This window comes from Hemiscyllium ocellatum, chromosome 4 (genome assembly GCF_020745735.1).
Source record: "Hemiscyllium ocellatum isolate sHemOce1 chromosome 4, sHemOce1.pat.X.cur, whole genome shotgun sequence".
In the NCBI taxonomy this organism is placed as follows: domain Eukaryota; kingdom Metazoa; phylum Chordata; class Chondrichthyes; order Orectolobiformes; family Hemiscylliidae; genus Hemiscyllium; species Hemiscyllium ocellatum.
The window spans coordinates 116963195-116988609 of NC_083404.1; the positions used below are offsets into that span (position 1 = coordinate 116963195).

Here is a 25415-nt window from a genome sequence, read left to right on the forward strand (position 1 = left end):
CTGCACTGTTACACATAGTGTAACTAATAAAGTATATTAGTCACATTTCAAGGTTACAGGAGTGCAAGTTTTGCATCAAAATGAAGAAAATTATTGGATTGTAATTATGTTGAGCCTCTGATTTAATTACATTTTCCAAATACAACTTTTGAATACACTGTTGATACTTAATGATATAACTGTCCTATTGAGTATTACCATACTTCAGTCATTTACTGTTTTTAATTTGTTCAAGTGAAATGCCAACATCATTATGTGTGACAGGACATCTGCGACACTTAAACTCAGATTCACAGTATTAATGGATAAATATCTGGACCGATTTAATTTTGATTTGCAATAATTAACACTCAGTGCCCAGGATGCCCCAGCCAAAACAACTCTGACATACAGTAATAACTGCTCTTTCTCAAGCTGTGTGTACACTGCTTACATCTACGCTGACAAAATGTATTTCTCTTTGACATATTTTGTGATGAAATCTACCACTTGTGAAGCCAAGGGTGGAAATGCTAGCGAGCTGCTGTCTGCACTTCGGTTTCAAGGCTAGTATGTTTTTAGTCAGGCTATTACTGATGAAGGAGGAGGAAGTGAGGTCTGCAGATGCTGGAGATCAGAGCTGAAAATGTGTTGCTGAAAGAAGGGCTTATGCCCGAAACTCCTGTCGAATCTCCTGTTCCTTGGATACATTACAGATGAAGAAACACAACCTCAAGTTTCTGACAAAGAGGAACGTTGGTTAAAAGCACAGAGCTCTCAGAGATCAAATTTCAGCAGGAGGTGGAAGCAGGTAGTTATATATACAGAATGAAAACTGAAGTCTGGGCTAGGCAGCAGGGATTATGACAAAAATATACAGCTGCTTTTACACTTCTTTTACCAGAGCCAACCACATACTGTATCACTGGGGTGTTACTGAGCGATGGGATGAGGATGACTCTGGGGATTCAATGCCATCAGCACTGTTGTGGACTGAGCTAAGGACTTGTTCAGGTTAACCATGGAACCTGGACGAGGTAAAGCTTCTGTAGGAGGCAACGTAACGGCCAATTCCTGTGGGAAGTAAAAGAATTGAACTCTACTGAAAATTATACAGAGGCCTGGAAGTTTTTAAATCGCTACATATAGTGCTGTATGTGCCAAAAGCAATTTCAGTAAATCTGTGACATCATTTTAGTTTTCATGATTTAAAGCATCTATATTGAATACAATTTGCCCTTTAATCCAACCTAACTTTCTGTTCATTTTTGTTTGATTGTTGAAATAAAAGTCACACAGGTTCCTAACATATTGATGTCACCTGGTTCTCTTCCTCTCCATCTTTATTTCCAAGATTGTTGTGGACAATATGTCCCCATTTAATATTGATTCATCAGGTGTTGTTTCATTTCAAAGCTATTAATAAAATATATCAATAAATATACATAATGCTGCGAGTCATTTCCTAATTTACCAAAGACCTCTTGTTCCACGGCTTGCTGTGCAAGTTACCTTTTCCCTAATGCTTTGGTTCCTTCCCTCTGATCTGAAGTTCTTCTTCCCCATACTCTTGCTTCCACCCTCCATTTTTATTTTTAAAACTCCCAGCGTCCACCGCAGTCATAGCAGGCTTCAGAAGGTTCTCTTACCTTATTCTGGCACCCAGCCTGGATCCTGGCCATAGCATCTGCCCAGACCCCTCCTTCTTCCCTAACCTTCATTCTCTCTTCTCCCTGCCCAAAGTTCACATTCTTACATTTAAAATCTCCGATGTATGCCACCATGAACACTTTAGTTGCTGCTGGCTCCCATTCTGACCTCCTGAACTCTTGGGTTCTATTTCTGCGAGAAGTTGGTCAGTGCTACCATTTTCTTTGCTATCAAATTTTACAACTGATCAATGTAAATCTACAATGGGTGGGTGCAATTTTTTACTTTATTATGATTTATTTATGGGAGAAAGTGAGGACTGCAGATGCTGGAGATCAGAGCTGAAAATGTGCTGCTGGAAAAGTGCAGCAGGTCAAGCAGCATCCAAGGAGCAGGAGAATCGACGTTTCAGGCATGAATTCCTGAAGAAGGGCTCATGCCCAAAACGTCGATTCTCCTGCTCCTTGAATGCTGCCTGACGTGCTGCGCTTTTCCAGCAACACATTTTCAGCTATGATTTATTTATGCAGTATTTACAATTACATTAATATTGTGTTTTTTTTAAATATTTTTAAATGTATGCTTTTGCAAAATGATTTTCTTTATGAATTGATTAAGTTAGAAATATATAGCATTTTAACTTCAAAAGTCATTTTTCTGCTGACAATGTCCTATAGTAGCTATCTATACTGCGTTTCTTGCTATTTATTGACTTTTTATGATTTTGCAAATTATTACAGCTTGGAATGAATGGTACTTCAATATGCATTCTTTTTTCTCAGCAAGAAGTGTCCAAAAGAAGCTAGCTTTATTTTTAAAACTGATTGCTATCAGAAGTTATAGTTCACTTTAAATTGTGATTTTCAGGCATGCAATCACAACTTTAAATGAGGGCTACCTTACTGCCCAAATGCCTGAACATTATCAATTCTTGAGTGAGGTAGTTTTCTTCAGTTTAACACAGTTAGAATTGAAGCGGATGAAAGCTATTTACTCAAAACGAACCTGACATGTGTAACTTGAGAGTCTACATTTCAAACTTTTAGCACACACTCTCAGTTCTGGCACATTCCCTAGTTCACACCGTCCTGCGTCACATCTAAATTATGAAAAGCACTCAGATAGATCTTCAATAAATCATTACTCGATTTCTCCAATACTCTCCATTTGAATTTTTAGTTCCAACTTGCAAAACTCCACGTCTTCTCAAGTTAATCCACACCAACTGACATTCTTCTCTGAATCTGACATGAGCATATCAACTTGAAGTTCTTTGTCTTTTTCCTGTAAATCTTTCAAGGCCTCATTCCACCATTTCCCTGCAATCATCTCCACTCCTATTTTACAACTTGAACATTCTACTTGAGCTGTTATAAATACCTCTCTCCATTTGCTACACCATCAGGAGAATGTTGACCTTTTCTTGTGCACCTCCTGTGCAGCTGCAGTCTTGCATGCCTCGCTCTGTCTAAGCACCTTATAATCTGTCATTGTTTGCTATGATCTGCCTGTACTGCTCACAAATAAAATTTTTCACTCTACTTAGATACATGTGACAACAATAAATCAAGTTAAATCAAATCAGTAGCAGAGATTTCAGCTTTTACATCTTTGCTGTTTAGCGTCCCTTTCCAATGGTTGTTGTTCCACTGCTAGAGTTATGGAGTGTTTAGTTACATGAAAGGTGCTATGTAAATGTTTGTTGCCATTATCAACAGGTCATTTAAACATTCAAACTAGAGATGTACAACTGTTAACATTGAAATTTTCATCCATCATCTACATGATATGGCATCTCAGTACAGGTACGTGAGTTAAATGAAAAAAAAAGAATTATGATAAAGTTATGCAGTTAGCTGATTTTGTATTCTTGTTCATCTCTCTAATGCTTTGGTCAAAAAGCAAATGTGTGGATGGTCTTCATGGTTCAGTCATTTAATGAGTTGCATAGAATTGTTAACATATATTAGCTGACACTGAATGAGCCAGAACAGAAGTTAGCCTCAGGGACAGATGAGACAAGTGAAAATTGAGCTGGATTTCTGTGGTGCTATATGACTCAGCCACCCTGACAGGAAAATGCATCAGTTCCAAAATTATATGAGGCCACCTGGATTATGATTGTTCTAGCACTGTCCTCCTCCATTGTTCAACAGCCTTGGCTCAATGTCATGACTCAAAAAGACAGAATGATCATTGAGAAGTTGCAGGAGTCTGCACACAACTGGATTGTCCCTTAACATTTGTTACCATTTTAGGACAGAAGGGAAGGGAATTGGATGAGAGGAATGCTAAATGTACTGGAAAAAGCAGATCAGAGGAATTCCAGAGTCTAATAACACTAGGTAGCTGAACTAAATTCCATCTGTGTGCATTTTATTATTTTTATATTTACTACATTTCGATTCTGGGCATTGATGAGAATGGGGAAAAAAATGATACTTCAAACTATCCAAGTAAGCAGGCTGAGAAAAAAAAAAAATATTTGACACTTGGAATAGCCAGATTGCAATGAAATTTTATGAACTTTTTATGGGGTTTTCATTTGTTTTGATGAATCCATGCATTTCTTTTTAGCTTTGGCACCTAATTGCGTAGATTTTGAGAGATGATTTGACAGACTTTTCCAATAACTCACCATTCAAAATACAGCCTGAATTATTGCCCTGAAAACCATGCAACAATATTGGTTATTAAGAATGTCAAGTGTACGTACTCTACAAACGCTCATGAGAACTATGAAAAATACGTGATAGCAAATTTCAGATAGCAATCTGTTGCCTTATTTTCCACACCATTAGACACAACTAATTCCTGCATTATATACACTAAATATTGGAATACACTAACATATTAGTTGTTAAATGTTTAAAGAATAATTGTGAGAGAATAAGCATGGACAAATTTGAGTTTGTCAAATCCTCTTGAGAGTTAATTAATTAAATATCTTTAATGTGCCAATAAACTTGTTTATCTTCTCAAAAGTTGATCTCCATTACCTTTGAATTAGCTTCCAGCAAAAAAAGAAAGAAAATAATGCTGCTTATGGAACACCTTCACAGGCTCAGGCTATCTCGAAGGAGTTCACAGTTAATTTGTTACTTTCAAAGTGCAGTTATTGTTATGCAGGCAAAAGCAAGAAACTGGCACACCGCAAGCTTCCACAGATAGCATTAAGATAATTAATTAGTGAATTTATTTAGCGATGCTTTTGCAAGATAACTGATGAAGATTACTGCTGTGAACTCCAAATAACGACATGGGACTTCTGTGTTCTCTTAAACAGGCAAATATGATTGATTGATTTCACTCTACTTAGGTACAAGTAATGAAGCTTTGTTTGAGCTGTACAGGCAGATCACAGTAAGCAAGGATATATAGATCATAGGGTGAAAAAAAACCTTGGAAAGAGTGAGATGTACAGGTTACATCGCATAGGACCTGCGCTAGGCAAGATTAACATTATGGAGTTCAATGTAGCTAGGTGTGAAGTCATTCACTTTGGTAGGAGAAACAAGAAGATGGATTACTGGGCTAATGGTAGGCTACTTGATAGTGTGGATGAGCAGAGGGATCTTGGTGTCCATGTACACAGATCTCTGAAAATTGCCACCCAGATAAATAGGGCTGTGAAGAAGGCATATGGCGTACTGGGCTTTATTGGTAGAGGAATTGAGTTCCAGAGTCCTGAGGTCATGTTACAGTTGTATAAGACTCTGGTGCGGCCTCATCTGGAGTATTGTGTGCAGTTCTGGTCGCCATACTATAGGAAGGACGTGGAGGCATTGGAACGAGTGCAGAGGAGGTCTACCAGGATGTTGCCTGGCATGTTAGGAAGATCGTTTGAGGAAAGGCTGAGGCACTTGGGGCTGTTCTCATTGGAGAAAAGAAGGTTTAGGGGAGATTTGATAGAGGTGTACAAGATGATTAGAGGTTTAGATAGGGTTGACAGTGAGAACCTTTTTCCGCTAATGGAGTCAGCTGTTACTAGGGGACACAGCTTTAAGCTAAGGGGTGGTAGGTATAGGACAGATGTTAGGGGTAGATTCTTTACTCAGCGGGTTGTGAGTTCATGGAATGCCCTGCCAGTAGCAGTGGTGGACTCTCCCTCTTTATGGTCATTTAAGCGGGCATTGGATAAGCATATGGAGGTTATTGGGCTAGTGTAGGTTAGGTAGGCTTTGGTTGGCGCAACATCGAGGGCCGAAGGGCCTGTACTGCACTGTATTGTTCTATGTTCTATTTCCAAGGTCAGCATTATTTGAAGTTACAGATTGCATTCATCTGTCTAATAATGGCAGAGAAAAAAGTATTCTTTAACCTGTTGGTGTATGTGTTCAAACTTTTGTATCTTCTGCTTGACAGAAGAAGTTGTAGGAGAGCTTTCTTGGGGTGAGATAGGTCTTTGATGATGCTGGCAGCCTTTCTGCTGCAAACAGAGGTGTAAGTTAACTCCATGAATGGAAGGTTGGCTTCCATGATGGTCGGGGCTGTGTAGGCAACCTTTTGTAGTTTCTTACGGTCCTGGGAAGAGCAGTTGCTGTACCAAGCAGTCATGCACCCAGACAGTATGCTCTCAATGATACATCTGTAAAATTAGTGAGGGTCCTTATAGACATGGCAAATTTCCTGAGGAAAACCAGGCAATGTTGTGCTTCCTTGATCGTCACGTTTGCATGGGAAATGCAGGACAGTTTATCTTGGTTGTACAACTTAACATTTTATTATCTTAGCCCAAAAATAGTCCCTCTCCCTCTCAAAAATACAGGAGTCCCTCTGAACTTGATCAGAGGGATCTTGATTAAATGGGGAAGTGGGCTTAGGGTTGGCAAATGCAATTGAATACAGTTAAGTGTCAGGTGCTGCACTTTGGAAAGTGAAACTAAAGTAGGACTTATACAGTAAATGATAGAATCCTGAGGAGTGTTGTGGAACAGAGAAACCTAGGAATACAACTAAATAGTTCTTTGAAAGGTATGTCCCTGTCAGGCATGTCCTTGATAGGTATGTCCCTGTCAGGCAGGGAGAAAGTGATAAGGTAAGCGAACTGTGGTTTACTAAAGAAATTGTATGGGAGAAAGTGAGGACTGCAGATGCTGGAGATCAGAGCTGAAAATGTGTTGCTGGAAAAGTGCAGCAGGTCAGGCAGCATCCAAGAAGCAGGAGAGTCGATGTTTCGGGCATGAGCCCTTCTTCAGGAATTCTTCAGTTCCTGAAGGGCTCATGCCCGAAACGTCGACTCTCCTGCTCCTTGGATGCTGCCTGACCTGCTGCGCTTTTCCAGCAGCACATTTTCAGCTCAAGAAATAGCACCTCTTGTTAAGCAGAAAAGGGAGACTTATGTGATGTTGAGACAGGATGGTTCAAATAAGGCGATGAAGAATTCCAGGTTAGCTAGGAAGGATTAAAAGACACAGATAAGAATAACAAGGAGAGGACTTGAGCAGTCTTTAGCAGGTAGAATAAAGGAGAATATTAAAACTTTCTATAGTTATGTGAGGAATAAAAGAATGACTAAGGTAGGAATAGGGCCAGTCAAAGACAGAAGTGGGAAGTTATGTGTGGACCCTGTGAAAATCAGAGACGTGCTAAATGAATATTTCTCATCTGTTTTCACTAAGAAAAGAAGAATATTGTAGAGGAGAAGACTGAGATGCAGGCTATTAGCTTGAAAGGATGAGGTTAGTAAGGAGGAGGCGTTATCAATTCTCGAATGTGTGGAAGTACTAAGATTTATCTGAAGATTCTTTGGGAAGCTATGGAGGAGATAGCAGAGCCTTTGACCTTGATCTTTGAGTCATCATTGTCTACAGGTTTAGTACCAGAGGATTGGAGGATTGCAAATGTTGTGCCCTTGTTCAAGAAGAGCAGCAGAGATGACCCAGGTAATTATAAACCAGTGAGCCTTACATCTGTTGTAGAAAACGTTTTGAAAAGGATTATAAGAGATAGGATTTATAATCATCTAGCAAGCCACAATTTGATTGGGGATAGTCAACACGATTTTGTCAAGGGCAGGTCATTTCTCACAAACCTCACTGAGTTTTTTTCAGGTGACCAAGCATGTGGATGAGGGTAGGGAAGTTGACGTGGTGTACGTGGACTTCAGTAAAGCCTTTGATAAGGTTCCATGTGGTAGGCTATTGGAGAAAATGCAGAGGTATGGGATTAAGGTTGATTTAGCAATTTAGATTAGAAACTGGCTTTCTGTAAGAAGGCAACGAGTGGTTGTTGATGGAAAATATTCAGCATGGAGTCGGGTTACTAGTGGTGTGCCACAAGGATCTGTTTGAGGACCACTGTTGTTTGTCATTTTTATAAATGACTCGGAAGCAGGCATATGTGGATGGGTTAGTAAGTTTGCAGATGACACTAAAATCGGTGGAGAGGTGAACAGTGTGGATAAATGTTGCAGGTTTCAGGGGGACTTGGATAAACTGCAGAATTGAGCTGAGAGGTGACAAATGGAGTTCAATGTAGATAAATGTGAGGTGATTCACTTTGGGAAGAATAACAGGAAGGCAGAATATTGGGTCAATGGAACGATTCTTGGTAGTGTGGAGGGATCTTGGAGTCCACTTACATAGATCCCTGAAAGTTGCCATCCAGGTGGATAGTGCTGTTAAGAATATATACAGTGTGTTAGGTTATATTGGTAGAGGAATTGAGTCCCGGAGCCATGATGTCATGCTGAATTGTACAAAATGCTAGTGCTGCCTCACTTGGAATACTGTGTACAGTTCTGGTCACCCCATTACAGGAAGGATGTGGAAGCATTGGAAAAGGTGCAGAGGAGATTTACCAGAATGTTGCCTGGTCTGGAGTGAAGCTCTTATGAAGAAAGGCTGAGAGACCTGGGTCTATTCTTATTGGAGAGAAGAAGGCTGAGAGGGGATTTGATAGAGTCATATAAGATGATCACATGATTAGACAGGGTGGACAGCGAGAGTCTTTTGCCTAGGATGAAAATGTCGGCTTATACAAGGGGGCATAGTTGCAAATTGAGGGGTGATAGATTTAAGACAGATGCCAGAAGCAGGTTCTTTACTGAGAGAGTAAACAGGGTGCTGAAGACGCTATTAAACATGCTGGCCTTCATCAGTCGAGGCACTGAGTTTATGAGTTGAGAAATTATATTGCAGCTGTATAAGTCTATGGCGAGGCTGCACGTGGAGTATTGTGTATAGTTTTGTTCACCCTGTTATAGGAAAGATGTAGTTAAACTGGAAACAGTGCAAATAAGATTTACAAGGATGTTGCTAGGAGTAAGGCCTGAGATATAGGCATAAATTGGCCAGAATAGGACTTTATTCCTTAGAAAGTAGGAGAATAAGAAGTGAAGAAAATAATGAGTGCATATAGTATTTTTCCCAGGAATGGGGAATTGAAAACTAGAGGGCATAGGTTTAAGGTGGGAGGGGAAAGATTTAAGAAGGAGTTGAGGGGCAACTTCTTCACGCAGAGAATGGTGCTGATATGGATTGGGTTGTCAACAAAAGTGTTTGAGGCAGATACAATAGCAATTTTAAAAACATTTGGATAGGTACATGGATGGGAAGTGTTTAGAGCGACATGGACCAAATGAGAGCAATTGGAATGAGTTGAGTGGGCACCATGATCATCACAGACCAGCTTGAGCTGATGGGCCTATTTCCATGCTGTAATACTCCATGACTCTAATTGGAACGATGAGTCAGGCTAGCTTTCTGTGACTAAGTCCCAAGAGTTGCAAAAATGCTGTCAATGACAAGTTAACGCATACAGCAGATTGAAGAAAGGGAAATAATAATTATGGATCTATTATCAACAACAAGCCATGACAGGCGAGTGGTCCTTATTGGCAAATTACTCTATTTAGTATCAGTAATCCATTTGGAATTCTACTATTTTTAGTGAAACACTAAAATATTACTCACTGCTGTTCAGAGTCTGTGAAATGCAGATCAAGCTTCAACTGGAAGTCTACTTCATTCAAGGCTTCTTCCACCTGCAAAATGAGATATAAGAATAAAATAAAGTTGCAATGCTCTGTGACGGAAATATACAATTAATGTCATAAATATTTGATAGAAACAAGGCTCTTGAGTATTGTTGTATAAAAAATGAAACATGCTTCTCGCTCTTTTCATCTTCCACCAATCAGGACAGAATCACAAGAACACCAAATGTGAAAGCAAATAACAACCTATACAGCATGAAAAAAAGGTGGGAATGGTTGAAAAGTGGACTCATTTGATTAAAATGTTGTCATGCAGAGTGCTAGCCGGCAGTCATTTGCCAGCTTTTGTTCAAATTCAAACCGGGCAAGTTAATTCTGATGAGTCAAGGTGTTGCCATGATGGTTGCCCAGGGAATTGGTGTCCTCAAGCTTTTGTTCAATGAAGCAAGGTGAAGTGTTCGGTCATTCTCCTTCACAAGTTGAAACATTTTCTGTGAGTTTGGATGGCTGTTGTTTGTCAAATCATGTAGCAGGCTCCAAGTAGAAACAGTGTGGGCATGACAGGCCGAGTGGCCTCTGGTGTGGTAATAATTCTGAGAGAGTCACATCTTTGCAGCCACAAGAGAGCCATGCACTTACCTCTGCAAAATTTCATGGACTTTGCTAGTAAGGATGGAAATACCCACTTGCTCAAAATATCTCGGGTGGAGTTTACTGCTCCCCACAAGTGGGCTGTCTTATAACTATCCATCCATCCTAGTACCTAATTCACAGGGGGCAGTGGAGGGCAGGATGCACATACTTGGTCCTAATGAGGCCGTTAAATAGCCAATTCCAAGTGCCTATTCCTCCTACCCTCCAGTAGTTTATACATATTGGAGAGAAGTCCAAACCAAAAAGGAAGCCCAGCAGCTCTAGCTTCCCATCTGCCCATTGAAGACACCTCAGAGTCATACAACCATCTTAATCCTACCTGCTACAGCACCTTAGACACTGCCTCCCACATCCCACACACAACCCTCACAGTTAGCCAGCTAGCACAGAAAGAATGCCTCCGTTCTGGTTTTGAACAAGAGCACACAAGAAATCTGTGTGAACCTGTGGTTCCCTGATACACAGAGAACAAGTTCAGTCTATTTCCTTTTGTTTGTCCTTGCAGATCATAAGGTGCAAAAGCCCAAACACATGGACAAAAGCAGTGACTCCATCTCTGACAAGGAAGGCTTACTACGGCCTGCCTTCTGCCCCTCCAGCAATACTGCAATCACCCACACCTTAGAAGATTTGGATATAGAATTGGTGGTCAATAATTCACATGCACACACATCAGAAGCTGAAGGCAGAGATCTCTGATAGTGGTAAGTCAGGCTCCGGATCAATGAAAAGTCTGTTGTCTTTTCCAGGCCATGAAAAGATAAGAGAGAGATGAACAAGAGAGAAATACAAAGTGGCAGAGGCTATGCTGACCCATACCCATTCTTGGGTTCTGTCATGGATCTAGCATGGGCATGCATGGCTTTCTCCATGAATCATCATGAGAACCATGTTTATCATATAATCCATATACACAAAGCCTGGCTTCCACTGCCCTGGCAAAAGGGCTCAGTACATCCATGTCTAGGCAAGAGAGAATTGAAACACGTGAGCCATACTCATACTGTAGGGAAATATCAAGTTCTGAGCTGCTTGGGCAGAGCCAAAATGAAGTTATGAAAAGGAAATCATGTTGGATAAATCCACTGGAGATTTTTCAGAATGGTATTGGCAGGCTTGACAAAGAGGAACGTGGATGATATATTTTGTAGTTTCAGAAAGCTGTCAGTATAGTCTTTTAGGTGTTAGTAAGCAAAATTAGAACAATGGGATAAGTGGCAACATCCTGAACTAAGGTTTAGGTAATAGAACAAAAATAATACAAGATAAAGAATAAACAGGTTATGCTCAGGTTGACAGGCTACAAATATTAAGGCACTGCTAGGATCTGTGCTCCAACCCCGGTTGACTTTGCTGTGAGGAGTAAATATAATATTTCCATGTTAGTGAATGGTATAAATGGAAGTGTGAGTGGTGAGGAGTGCAAAGAGTTACATAAGGATTTCAACAAACTGGGTGAGCAGGCAAAAACGTGGCGGATGGAATATCCTGTTTTATGGCTGCTTCACATTTGATACTTTTTTTTATCCTTGCGTTTGAAGGATTATGAATAAAAGGACAGTGGATCTGTTCTTTAGCAAGGCATTTCTTGATATGCACACATCACCAGTGAGGAAGTCATCTCAAATGGGCTGGGGGAGCGGTCTCATCGTGGGCTGGAGGTTTACCCCCAAAGAAATCTGGACCTTAATGCTGGGAACATGTAGCAGAGTTGCTGATCTGATTCTAGACCTTGAATAGGTATCTGCTCCCAGGAAGGCAATCCTATTGCTGACTCTGGCATGCAACTTGACATCTTATGATTGAAGGAGGGGCTTTTGTCTGCTGGATTCAATGGCGCAGGTAGAGATTAAGGGGTCAGAAGAGAAGCAGTCCTGCTACATTTTATCCATGAGGAATGATACCCTTGGCCATTTGCGTCACTGCAGCTGCCAGTTTCGGACACTTAGCACATCATTCGGCTTCAAAGTAGGACAAACTGGAGACTTCCAGTTCTATCCAAGTGTCTAAGATGATATCTCTACATGCTGGAGTTGTGTTGGCTATTCATCTCTTGCTCCATTTCAATAAAAGCTTAGTCTTGGTAGATTAGATTAATAAATTTCCATTTTTTGACCATTTAATGATAAAGTCCAACTCCTCCTCCCCACCATGGATTCTAATTAACAGTAAAAGGCGATGTTTGTATCAGTCCAATGTTATCTATGTGTTGCTGGAAAAGCGCAGCAGGTCAGGCAGCATCCAAGGAACAGGAGATTCGACGTTTTGCGCATAAGCCCTTCTTCAGGGCCATTCCTGAAGAAGGGCTTATGCGCAAAACGTCGAATCTCCTGTTCCTTGGATGCTGCCTGACCTGCTGCGCTTTTCCAGCAACATATTTTCAGCTCTGATCTCCAGCATCTGCAGACCTCTCTTTCTCCACAATGTTATCTATGCCAAATAAAATCATACCTACGTAAAAGGCATTTGTCAAATATTTTAAACATATCATTGAGTTCAATGTAGCTAAGTGTGAAGTCATTCACTTTGGTAGGAGTAACAAGAAGATGGATTACTGGGCTAATGGTAGGCTACTTGGTAGTGTGGATGAGCAGAGGGATCTTGGTGTCCATGTACACAGATCTCTGAAAGTTGCCACCCAGGTAAATAGTGCTGTGAAGAAGGCATGTGGTGTACTGGGCTTTATTGGTAGAGGAATTGAGTTCCAGAGTCCTGAGGTCATGTTGCAGTTGTATAAGACTCTGGTGCGGCCTCATCTGGGGTATTGTGTGCAGTTTTGGTCGCCATACTATAGGAAGGACGTGGAGGCATTGGAACGAGTGCAGAGGAGGTCTACCAGGATGTTGCCTGGCATGGTAGGAAGATCGTATGAGGAAAGGCTGAGGCACTTGGGGCTGTTCTCATTGGAGAAAAGAAGGTTTAGGGGAGATTTGATAGAGGTGTACAAGATGATTAGGGGTTTAGATAGGGTTGACAGTGAAAACCTTTTTCCGCTAAAGGAGTCAGCTGTTACTAGGGGACACAGCTTTAAATTAAGGGGTGGTAGGTATAGGACAGATGTTAGGGGTAGATTCTTTACTCAGCGGGTTGTGAGTTCATGGAATGCCCTGCCAGTAGTAGTGATGGACTCTCCCTCTTTATGGTCATTTAAACGGGCATTGGATAAGCATATGGAGGTTATTGGGCTAGTGTAGGTTAGGTAGGCTTCGGTCGGCGCAACATCGAGGGACGAAGGGCCTGTACTGCGCTGTATTTTTCTATGTTCTATATTCTATGAGTAAAAGCTATTCACTTTTTGACAGTTACAGACTATTTAAACAGATTTTGTTTCAACAACTGCAACAAGAGGCATAGGTTATCTCTGCAAATTACAGAAAAGCAGTCAATGCACTGCAAAAATTCTGTACACTCAAACTTTTAAGGTCAGGCACTCAAAGAATATCTACGCAGTTTGGAAGGAGAAATTTATACTAATTATCTGGACTAGGAGTATTTTCTGAATCTGCAGTCAACTGCATCCATCAAAATAATTGTACCACCAAGAGATAAGTACTCGGCTCGAGTAGATATGTTCAAGTGTCCAAACATGTCTTAATTACATATCTGCTCTGCTGACCAGAGAACACAGGATACCTTAACTAAATTACCATGGTTGATGAGAATTTCTGTACAGGAGGAACATGAATCAGAGGGAGGACAATTAAAGCCTAAAAAAAGCATGGAAAGAGACAAGAAAAATTGCCTTATACTGCAGCGTTCTCTCATACCAGAAAGAAGAGTACAAAAATTTCAAAAACACAATTTAATTCTCTGAGGGGAAGCTTTTTTAACCGGCTTTCTGATTCTTGACTGTTATCGATTTTTCTCTTTACACAATATTTAATATTACCTAGTTGCTCTGGCAACACAAAAATCACTGCATCTTATATAGATTATTCGATCATCTTAACACAGAGCAATTATTATGCCTACAGCTGGTATGTCTAGTTTAAACTAATTCTCTATTTGAAAACTAGACATTATGGATGCCCCAGATTACTGGATTTCTACTGCAGATCAGGACTATTCCTCAGTCTCAAGGAGGAAGAAAGGGACCTTCCAGGCTAATGTGTTTCAAGAATTGACTTTTAAATCAGTCAAAAAAGATGAAAGCAATTGAATAGGCCAAACAAAAACAAAGACACTGACTTTACTCTTTAAAGCATTAAACCACACCATGGGATGTTCAAATCAACATAAACAACACTGCTTATTTGGATGCATCCGAAAATTTACATGGTGAGAATGACATGCTTTCTATATGTTTATTTTTCAAGATTAGTGAAAACTATTTGCAAGAGGGTCCTCCACATCTACAAGGTTTCCAAGCAGCCAACAAGTAATTAGTAGCAAATACATTGAAAGTGGGATATTCCAATATTGAGGCATCTTCTGATCTGTTTCACCTTTAAGGTTACCTGAAACAGCATGGAAACTTGACAATAGGTCAATTCACAGCCTGCTGAGAGAAGACCCTTCCCTTTAAACCCTACTTTAAACCACTTTACTATCCAAGGAACTACAGGCCTAGTCTGACACTATGCGGGAGGTTAGGAATTGTAAATTAGTAATTCAGATAAATATCAAGTGTAACCTACAACATCTAATCTGTGTTTTGAGAATGTGGGACATGACTTTTAATTCAGAGTAACGAGAGAAATAATCTCCTCTGTTTTAAATCTCACAAAGCCTGCTGTTGAATTATTGAATTGGGATTTCTACTCCAGTGGCAAGAAAACTCATAATTCATTCATCATGTTTCAAACTTGAGTTTATTCCAGTAAAACTTGCCAGGAATGTTAATGTCTTCATGCCTTACCACCACACCACCATCTTATGGCCTAGTTAGGTCCATTTGGAACAATGGCCATGACAGCACCAAGCAGCTGGCCTCGGACATCATGGAGAAGCCATTTGGTGGTGAGAAGGAAGCTCTCAGTCTTACTTTGCCTTTTCATGCTTTGCTGCCTCAGCTAGAGTCGTTCACTACATTTGTCTTCCAGGGCAGACACAGAGCCAGGTAGCATACCGTACTACCCAGCAGTGATGGGTACTACTCAGTCAAGGGGATAGATGCTTACATGTGGCACCATGTGATGCCAATTGCATACATGCATCATGTGCCTGCACCAAACACGTAGCAATTGCTTCTACCAAATGGTCATGTCTCAAAGCCTGAGGGGAGTAATCCTCCAGCAGTTGAAGTGAAACTGCTAAGTGGGTGAGGCACAGTAAGAGATCAACAGCTTTCCATTTCAGACTAAGAGCTTGCGGATGATCAGAAGCTGGATCTCCCCTCTACCACCCCATCTAACAGGAACTCCAGGTCTGTCTCAAAACAGGGCTCCTTCACTGTTGCTCGATCAAAATCCTGGAATTCCCTTCATGAGGGCACTCTGGGTTAACCTACGGCATAACAATTCAAGAAGGCAGCTCACCACCAAATTTTCAAAGGCAACTAGGGACAGGCAATAAATGCTGGCCAGCTAGCGACACTCACATCTCATGAATGAATACCAAAAAAGTCAGAGTCATAGTGGTGTAGAGCATGGAAACAGACCCTTCAGTCCAACCTGTCCATGCCGATCAGATAATCCAATCCAATCTAGTCCCACCTGCCAGCACCCAGCCCATATCCCTCCAAACCCTTCCTATTCATATACTCGTCCAAATGCCTCTTAAATGTTGCAATTGTACCAGCCTCCACCACTTCCTCTGCCAGCTTATTCCATACATGTACCACCCTCTGTGTGAAAAAGTTGCCCCATAGGTCTCTTTTATATCTTTCCCCTTTCACCCTAAACCTATGCCCTCTAGTTCTGGACTCCCCAACCCCAGGGAAAAGACTTTGCCTATTTCCCCTATCCATGCCCCTCACAATTTTGTAAACCTCTATAAGGTCACTCCTCAGCCTCCGACGCTCCAGGGAAAACAGCCCCAGCCTGTTCAGCTTCTCCCTGTAGCTCAAATCCTCCAACCCTGGCAACATCCTTGTAAATCTTTTCTGAACCCTTTCAAGTTTCAAAACATCTTTCCGACAGGAAGAAGACCAGAATTGCATGCAATATTCCAATAGTGGCCTAACCAATGTCTTGTACAGCCACAACATGACCTTCCAACTCCTGTACTCAATACTCTGACCAATAAAAGAAAGCATACCAAACATCTTCTTTACTTTCCACTTTGAAGGAGCTATGAACCTGCACTCCAAGGTCTCTTTGTTCAGCAACACCCCCTGGGACCTTACCATTAAGTGTATAGGTCCTGCCTACAAGGCCAAATGGCACATACTAATTGCCTTGTTTTCATAATACTTATGCTGTATCCCATACTCTGAAACTGTGTGAAAACATGTGTCAATCTATAACTTAAGAATTGCCATCACGATAGAAAATCCAGGTAGATTTCGGACAGCAGTTACAAAATTCAAAATATTCATCACCTGATGAAGGAGCAGCGCTCCAAAAGCTAGTGCTTCCAAATAAACATGTTAGTCTATAATCTGGTATTGTGTGATTTTTAACTTTGTACACCTCAGTCCAACACCAGCACCTCCAAATTCTAGCTTGATTTCAATAATGTAATCAGTTAAAGGCTTTGCTTTTTTAATTGTACAAGTCTCCACGCTATTTCTTATTCAGTATCTCAAGGTTCCGTGGCAAATTAGACTGTATATTTTTACTTTTTAATTCCATGTTCTGCATCTCATTATCAGCTGAATTCGCCTTGTTTCTGTGCCACTTCGAATTTTCCACACACAAACAAACCTCTGTGTAAAACATTTGCCTTTTTTAAAAAAAAATCTCTCTCCTCTCACCTTAAAAATGTTCCCCAAATCTTGAAATCTCCTATCCTAGGGAAAAGACAACTACTATTGACTCTACCTATACTTCTCATCATTTTATAGACCACTATCTGATCGCCTCTCAACCTCCTACACTCCAGTGAGAAGCATCCCAGCCTTGCTTTATAACTGAAACCTTCCATATCCTGCAACGCTCTGGTACATCTCTTCTGATTCCTCTCCAGCTTGAGAAAAACAGTTATTACATTTCTTTAGGGAAAAAATGTTTTTCAGTAAATCAAATTAAATGAATTAAATTTGGAAAACAGCTGCAATGTCTTGCTTCATCTTTGACCCTTTGCATTCTCAATAAGAAATGAAATACAGTTCATTCAGAAAGCAAGGGGACAAGTGTGTTACAATAAAAGATGCTACACTGTGCATTTATTTCTGTAGCTATCTGTTTATTATAAAGGAAGAGTGTGTAGAAATAGTTTAGATGACTAAGATGCCAATATAGGAACACAACCAAATACGAGGTAGATCATACAGCTCCTTGAGCCTGGTATACTGGTCAATACATTAGGGGATTGGTATTGGAGAGAGGAGAACAGGGTTGAAAATGTATTAAAGCTAAACAGAAGAGTAAATCTAGGCTCGAAGGAAAGACCAGACAAAATAAAATCTTGTTTTCTATGTGATAATACAGGTGGGGTACTAGACAGCTTCAGGTCAACATGTTCAATAAAAACCCCTTTAACTACCAAAAGTGTGTCTGTAAATTTTAAACATATTTTGTTTGTGCATACGTTGAGTCATGACTTGGCATGGAGGAGTTTGTTTAATTAAAACCGGAAGCAAAAAAAATTAAATCCATTCAACTTTCATCTTAAATGTTCTTTCATCCTCCAACCACTGACTCACCAATCCTGATTATACCTAGAACAAATCACTGAGCAGCATTGATTTTGAAGACAAGCCACTTATTTGCCTCGCCATTACTGTCCAGGCTAAATGAATAAAGGTGATTTGTTTTTTGGCAGAAACATGTATTTTGATGTCATGTTCTTCAGTTAATTTTCAATGCTTTCAAAGTTTTCTCTTTGGCGTGAAATGAGTTATGGCTTTCAGAACGAGTTGGATTTACTCTAGTTTGTTATATCAAATCTGAGTTATAACCGGAGCTTTTATATATTAAAAACAAAGCAGTACAGGTAAATACTACACACTCCAGGCAGTGCATTTTATTAAATGCCAAGAGCACGAGAAAAATCTGGCTCCTTCTAAGCTGCACCTTGGTGTCAATCCTGACATAGTTACCGATATTTACACCCTGTGAATTCTTATAAACTACATTATGCAAAATGTGATCATGAGCTTGAAAACTTAAACTATATTGTTATTTTTCAAGGTGTTCATGGTAAATCTGGTGATATTGATTTACAATATCAGGTGTAACGTGATTCAAAGCAACAAAATTTCTGACTAAATACAATATAACTGGCTTACACAAACTAGACTATAAAACACCAAGCTAATTTAACCACATGAACTAAGAGGTGTAGCATATCTGATACTGTAAATCAATATCACTGGATGCACCATGTGCACCATGGAAAATGCCAATATTGTTGAAGCTTGCAAGATTATGATGGCATTTTGCTTTACAACAGTTAACAGGTATAAGCATCACTAACTATTGTCCTGGGGATGGTGGTAGTGGTAGAATTGCCTTCTTAAACTACTGCAGTCTCGGGCCGGTAGGTGGATCGACAATGCTGTCAAGGATAGAATTTCAGGGTTTTCACCCAGTGTCCTTGATGGAGTGGTGATATATTTCCAAATCAGGATAGTCAGTGGTTTGCAGGCCGACTTTCAGGTGGCGCTGTTCACAGGTAAACATGTCGCTTTTGTCCTCCAGATGGTAGAGATTATGAGTTTGAAAGGTGTGTTTGAAAAGCCTGGGTAAGCGGCAGCAGTCCATCTTGTAGATGATAAACACTTCTGCCAATGTGAAGACTGGAGATGGGGGATGAGCTGCCAAGTGAGCTGCAATCCAGTTTAGCATTCTTAAAGAAGAGGATATATAAAGACAGGGAAAGATGGCTAATTCTTGCCAAATTTTCTGATGTTGGGATAGTCTCACATCCCTCCCCTAACTGGTTTAACAACTCTCTTGATCCATAACCATAATCTATGATTTTTTTTGGATAACAATTTGATTTTATTTCAGAAAATCCTTCCAATATTCCCTTAGGGCTTCTCTTCGCCTAGCCGTGTCAAATCTTCCCCAAAGTGAGATATCATTCGTCAACGTTCTGATTGCTTAAATACTTCTCTGTAAATGTTACAATCTATTTTTGTCTTCGCTTTTACTGGAAACCGTGTCTGAATTGATTTTGAAACAAAAAGGAATACATTTGAATATCTATCATCATGAAGAAACCAGCAGAGGGGTTTCTCCAGAGGAGGGAAGGGACCCTGGAGCAATAAGCAGTGAGAAAAGAGATCTCATAAACTCTTCTGAACAGTAACAATTGCATTTCAATGTTCTAGCTTCAGCTGAGGAGGCAGACAATACCAATAAAATTGCTGTATTTTTATTTTACATTTTGGCTGAAAGACATTTCACACTGCTTTTAAAGTGTCATTTAAAAATGCTAGATAGACTTGTCCAAAGCTGTTTTTAGCAACATCTGTTTCTTTTCATTGCATTTTTTTTGTTGTTGTTGTTTTATTCGTTTGTAACTAAGTAAGTTTAGGGCAGCACAGTGGCTCAGTGTCCCAAAGCGCCAGGGATCCGGGTTCGATTCCAACCTCGGGCGACTGTCTGTGTGGAGTTTGCACATTCTCCCCGTGTCTACACTGGTTTCTTCCCACGGTCCAATCCAAAGATGTGCAAGTCAGGTGGATTGGCTATGCTAAATTGCTCATATTGTTAGGTGCACTAGTCAGAGTGAAGTTGGTCTGGGTAGATTACTCTTTGGAGGGTCAATGTGCACTTGTTGGGCCAAATGACCTGTTTCCACACTGTAGGGAATCTAAATAAAACGTCCATGCATTTATTCTTTGATCACGGTTAAGATGTGAGCATCGCTTAATAAGGCCAACATTTGTTGCCTGTCCTTAATTGCCATTCAGAAAGTGATAAAACTATAAAGGGGCATAATTATTGAAGAAATTCTGTCCACATATGTTCCAAAGCTTTACCTTATGGTGCTTTTAGAGTCTACATTGTGCTATGTGCCTGCACATGTTACGGTGCAGGGACAAGATGGTGAGAAGAGTGGAAAACTAGACACTACAGCATTCTTGCAGACTGTCCATGCAATAGCTACAAGAATATAAGGAAATGTAGAATGAATATACCACTTGGCTCTTCAAGCCTGTTCCGACATTCAACAAGATTGAGATTGTTTTTCTACCTAAACTCTACCTTCTTAAACATATTCCCACACTAGTTAACTTTCGCAGGCATTTTGCAAGCACAAAACTAGAGTCAGGGTAGCCTGTTATATCATTTGCTCACAGGCACCACTTTATGCCTCCATTTTGAGCATTCTTCCCTTTGTTCTTACTTCACCATCACCCCGCAAAAACAAAGACACTATATATTTGCATTCCCAAATGGAGGTACCTATCTTTACAAAGCTCGAACTGTACTGTGAGTGTATTATCTGTCGTCTAAGTGTCCAGCAAAGTCAATACATTATTCTGTCAGTGCTTAAGCTGAGTCTTGCTCAGTGATCCTAGCATTTCTTTCATTTCTTTGTATATTGATCATTTTCCTGCTAGTTCCTTTCCTAATTAGTAAATATTCCCAAATGAAGTGTCAAAATTTATTGAAAATATAATAGCAGATAGAGTGATTTAAGAAAATAAGAATAATGACAATTATTGATACAATAAACATTGATTATGTTCTATATACAGGGCTTTCCATCAGTCATTTGATCGTTTGCTGAGTATTTAACAGTTCATTAAACTGGTTAGTTCTGGCTTACTGATCCAGTGTTCATACGTGCTTTTCTTTTGCAGGGACAGTTAATGTCTGTAATATTCTCAAAGTGTACGATTAAAAGCAGCTAATTCAAGAACGAATTGAAAATGCATGTTTGCAATTTATGTATGTATTTATGTATGGAGATAATTTTAAGAGAATGGGTTATAGGATGAATGTGGCAATTCAGTGCTATTGGCAGAGAACCTTGATGATGGAAACATAGGTTTGAAATTGGGCAACAATGCAATTATGCAGAAAATCTGACCCCTGCTCTCTTCAAAACCTGCTTCCTACTTGCAGTGTTGTTACCCTTAAGAACACAATGTTTAACAAAATAACTCACCCTTTCTCCATCCAACAAGAGATGAACTCTGAAAAGGCTAGAGTTGTTCACTACGACCTCTTCATTTCTGTACAAGATCTGGAATATCTTGCTGTAGACTGTGCTGTCATGAATGAAGGGTGGACTGGGGACCGAATCACCTGCAAAAAACAAAAAAACTTTAGTGTATACTGAAACAAAACACCTTCACTGTCTCAAATTGCTCTAGAATGCAATTCAGGCTACTATCAATTCCTGAAATTATTTGAACTTCTGGCCAAAAGAGAATTCTTAAGAGCAGCAAAAGGCCAAAGTCATCTGTTCTGGACTAGGCCAGACCACTCAAACATTCTTAAGCAGGCAGCCCAGACCATAACTTTGCAATTTGTTTCAGTAAGTGTACAGTGAAAATTACCCAGAGTGAGGTAGCTAGGTTGATGACCAGGTTTTAAAACAGACAAAAATTTATTCACAATAAAACACAAAGAACAGAATAAAGAACCTCAACAGAACTCAGTCTATCCAAACTAGACTTAATGATGCTGTTCCAAATACACACAACAGTCCCAATAAGCAAAGCCCCTTAAAAACCAGTACAAATGGAACACATGTTTGCAGGTTGAGGTTAGAAGGGGGGAGGGAGAGAGAGAGAGAGAGAGAGAGAGAGAGAGAGAGAGTGAGAGAGCGAGAGAGAGAGCGAGAGAGAGAGAGAGAGAGTGTGAGTGAGACACAGAGATTCCACACAGCTCACTGTTGAACTCTTCATTAGTTCTGGACTAGACTAAACTAAACTGCTCAGCTAGAGAGCTGACCACTCCCCTTTCATTATACAGGTCACTCCTACAACATGGTCACTTTGGCCTGAAGTCTCATCTGTTTACACATAAACAAAAAAGGTCTCTCAATACCCTCTAATCTGTGTATCAAACCAGACTAACTGGAACCGAGAACGGTTTATTACCCCTCTGAAAACAAAAATGAAGGACATCGTATCCTTGAGAAAAGGAACCGCTTTTAGAAAAAAGAAATCAGCCTTATGACACATTTATTACCTCCCCCCCAACCTTTAAAAACCCAGTTGGTAGTCTAAATACACATACACGCTATACTAACTATAAATATGCACAACCACATGCAAATTCAGGTTGCGGCACACCGGCTACCGAATGCCTCCGTATCGCATTCGAGTCTCGATAACGAATCAGCAATCATGTTTACGTGACCTGTCAAAATTGAATGGCTGCAACAACAAGCTCCATTGAAACAGTCTGGCATTTTTGTTCTTAAATGTTTCCACAAATGTCAATGTGTTATGGTCCGTGTATACGGTTGTCTCAGATGCACTGCTGGTAATATAAACACTGAAATGTTGCAATGCCAACACCAAGCTTAAAGTGTCTTTCTCCACCATTGAATATTTCTGTTGGTGAACATTCAACTTTCTGGAAAAATACCCGATGGATCTCTCAATCCCCTCGTCATCCTCCTGCTAAAGCACCACACCGACACCCACATTACTGGCATCGATAGCCACCTTGAAAGGTTGTGCATAATCCGGTGGGGCTAATACTGGGGCAGTGGTTAGCACAGTTTTTAGGCTGTCAAATGCTTTTTGACAGTCCATTGTCCAAGGAAACTTCTTGCCCTTTTTTAAACAATTCAGTGAGTGGAACAGCCACACTGCTAAAGTTTGAAACAAATGTTCAGTAAAATCCACTCAATTCCAGGATCCGTAGTATTGTTTTTTTCATCGACGGTGTGGGAAATTCCTCAATTACATTCATTTTTGCATTCCATGGGACCATTTATCCATGTCCAATGACATGCTCCAGGAAGGTGACTTGGGCTTTGGCAAATTCACTTTTAGCTAGATTTACCACCAAAGTCAATCGAACAAGTCCGAAAAATGCTGTAAATGTTCCTTCCACGAATGACTAAAAATCACCAGGTCATCAATATATACCACACAGTTGGGTAATCTAGAAATGACCTTGTTAGTCAGTCTCTGAAAAGTGGCTGGACCATTTTTCATATCTAATGGCATGACTTTGAACCGATATAGTCCATTTGGCGTTACGAAAGCCAAAATTGCCTTTGCTCTCTCTGACAAAGGTACTTGCCAGGAACCTCTGAGCAAGTCCAACTTAGGAATGTAAGTTGTTTGTCCCACTTTTTTGACAGTCCTCCAACCATAGAATTAGATATGCAGCAGTCTTTGTAACGGTGTTGACTTTGATACTTTTAATTGCTGTTGAGCCAACTCTCCAGCTCTATTTAATTGTTCTCTAAAATTTGACACATAGTCCAAATGGGTGGTCTCTGAATTCTGACTGATTTAACTTCTCCTTAATCAACTTTAACGGTGCTCTTCCTGCATGCCCAAACATTAATTTAAATGGACTGAATTTGGTCGATTCATTCGGTGCAGCTCTGATCGCAATAAGTACAAACGGAACTCCCTTATCCCAATCATCTGGATAATCCTGACCATAAGTCCTCAACATGATCGTTAGAGCTCTCTCATGTTTTCTGCAATTTCGGATGGGACGCAGTAGATTTGAACTGCTTTATTCCCAACTTATCCATAACCTCCTTGAACAGTCTGGATCTCTATTGGTGATCTGTATCAAATAAAACAATTAAGTAATTCTTCTACAACTCTTTTAGATGTGATGGTGTAAAACAGGATTGCTTGTGAAAATCTAGTCAACGCATCCATTACTATTAATAAATACTTATTCCCACTTTTTGTTTGAGATAGGGGACCTACACAATCAATCAAGACTCTTGTGAAAGGTTCCTCAAACGCTGGAATAGGTATTAAAGGTGCAGGTTTTATTACTGCCTGTGGTTTTCCAATTAACTGACATGTTTGACACATCTGACAAAATTTAACAACATCTTTATGAGTCCAGGCCAGCAAAAATGTGTTTGTAAGATAGCCTGTGTTTTCCTCACCCCTAAATGACCTCCAAGTGGTAGCTCGTGCACCAGTCACAGCACCCCCTTTCTATAAGAGAAGGTGAGGACTGAAGATGCTGGAAATCAGAGCTGAAAAATGTGTTGCTGGAAAAGCGCAGCAGGTCAGGTAGCATCCAAGGAGCAGGAGAATCAACGTTTCGGACATAAGCCCTTCCTCAGGAATCAGGATGCTGCCTGACCAGCTGTACTTTTTCACCCCCTTTCTATACCCTACTGGCAAAACAATTTGATGAATCTCTGCCCATTTATCGTCTGCTTGAATGTGTAATGATCTCCATTCCCTCATTAAGACATAATTTGTTAAGTAATTCCACACATTCACTTTCCTTCTCTGAAAGTGCCTTCTGATACAACTATTTTAAGTTCTCATCTTTCTGCTGTAATTCAATCAGCTTAGCAGAGCTAAAGATACTTGTATGTTAACCTATTTGCTCCTTCTTTGTTCTACTTATCTGATCAAAATATCTTGAATAATGCTATGTCAGCTTCCTTTTTTGTGCCTTTTGAACTTTCTTGCATCAGCTTGTGCCTCTGTGATCTTGTGACTGCACCATCAGGGAAAATTTTTGGATAAACATCCTTCATGTCTTCAGTTGCCTACATTTCCACTGGCTTTTCAACAAGAATAGACAGCACACCTACCAGTGAATCAGCGACATCATTTGCAAGGAGAAAGTGTATTCCTGGAGCTGAGAGTTTGCCCAGTACTCCTAACACAAATTCTCCACTCTTCTTTAGACTCTCTAGCCTCAATTTACCTATTTATCACTCTTTTTCGCACCATGAATTCCTGTTACCAGTACCTTTTCTGGCAGTAATTCCTCAGGAGTACATGTCTCCTCGTCCTTCAGCATTACAGACTGAAAGGATTCCATGTTCCTTAATACTGTAACCTCCTTACCTACTATTACTGGCCTATGTGAATAAATTTTACCCTTGCGTGTATTTTTTTTAAGCAGATTTGGCACTTCCTCCTTAAATCAACTTCTGAACATCTTGGATGCTCTGAGGCAGTTGTTTAACTTCCCTTGTGCTTTTTGTTACTAGTCCAACAAAACATTCA

The 25415-nt window shown here is 40.2% G+C and overlaps 1 protein-coding gene across 2 annotated transcripts in view; it reads right to left on the minus strand.

Moving 5' to 3' along the window:
- LOC132815497 (protein FAM135B-like) overlaps positions 1-25415 on the minus strand; it is a 369978-nt gene that overhangs the window by 144903 nt on the left and 199660 nt on the right. For both annotated transcript variants that reach the window (XM_060824465.1, XM_060824467.1), the window contains exons 4-5: positions 21392-21531; positions 9546-9616 (exon numbers count right to left, since the gene is read on the minus strand). In XM_060824465.1, coding sequence (XP_060680448.1) covers positions 9546-9616; positions 21392-21531 — 211 coding nt within the window. The remainder of the gene's footprint in view (positions 1-9545; positions 9617-21391; positions 21532-25415) is intronic.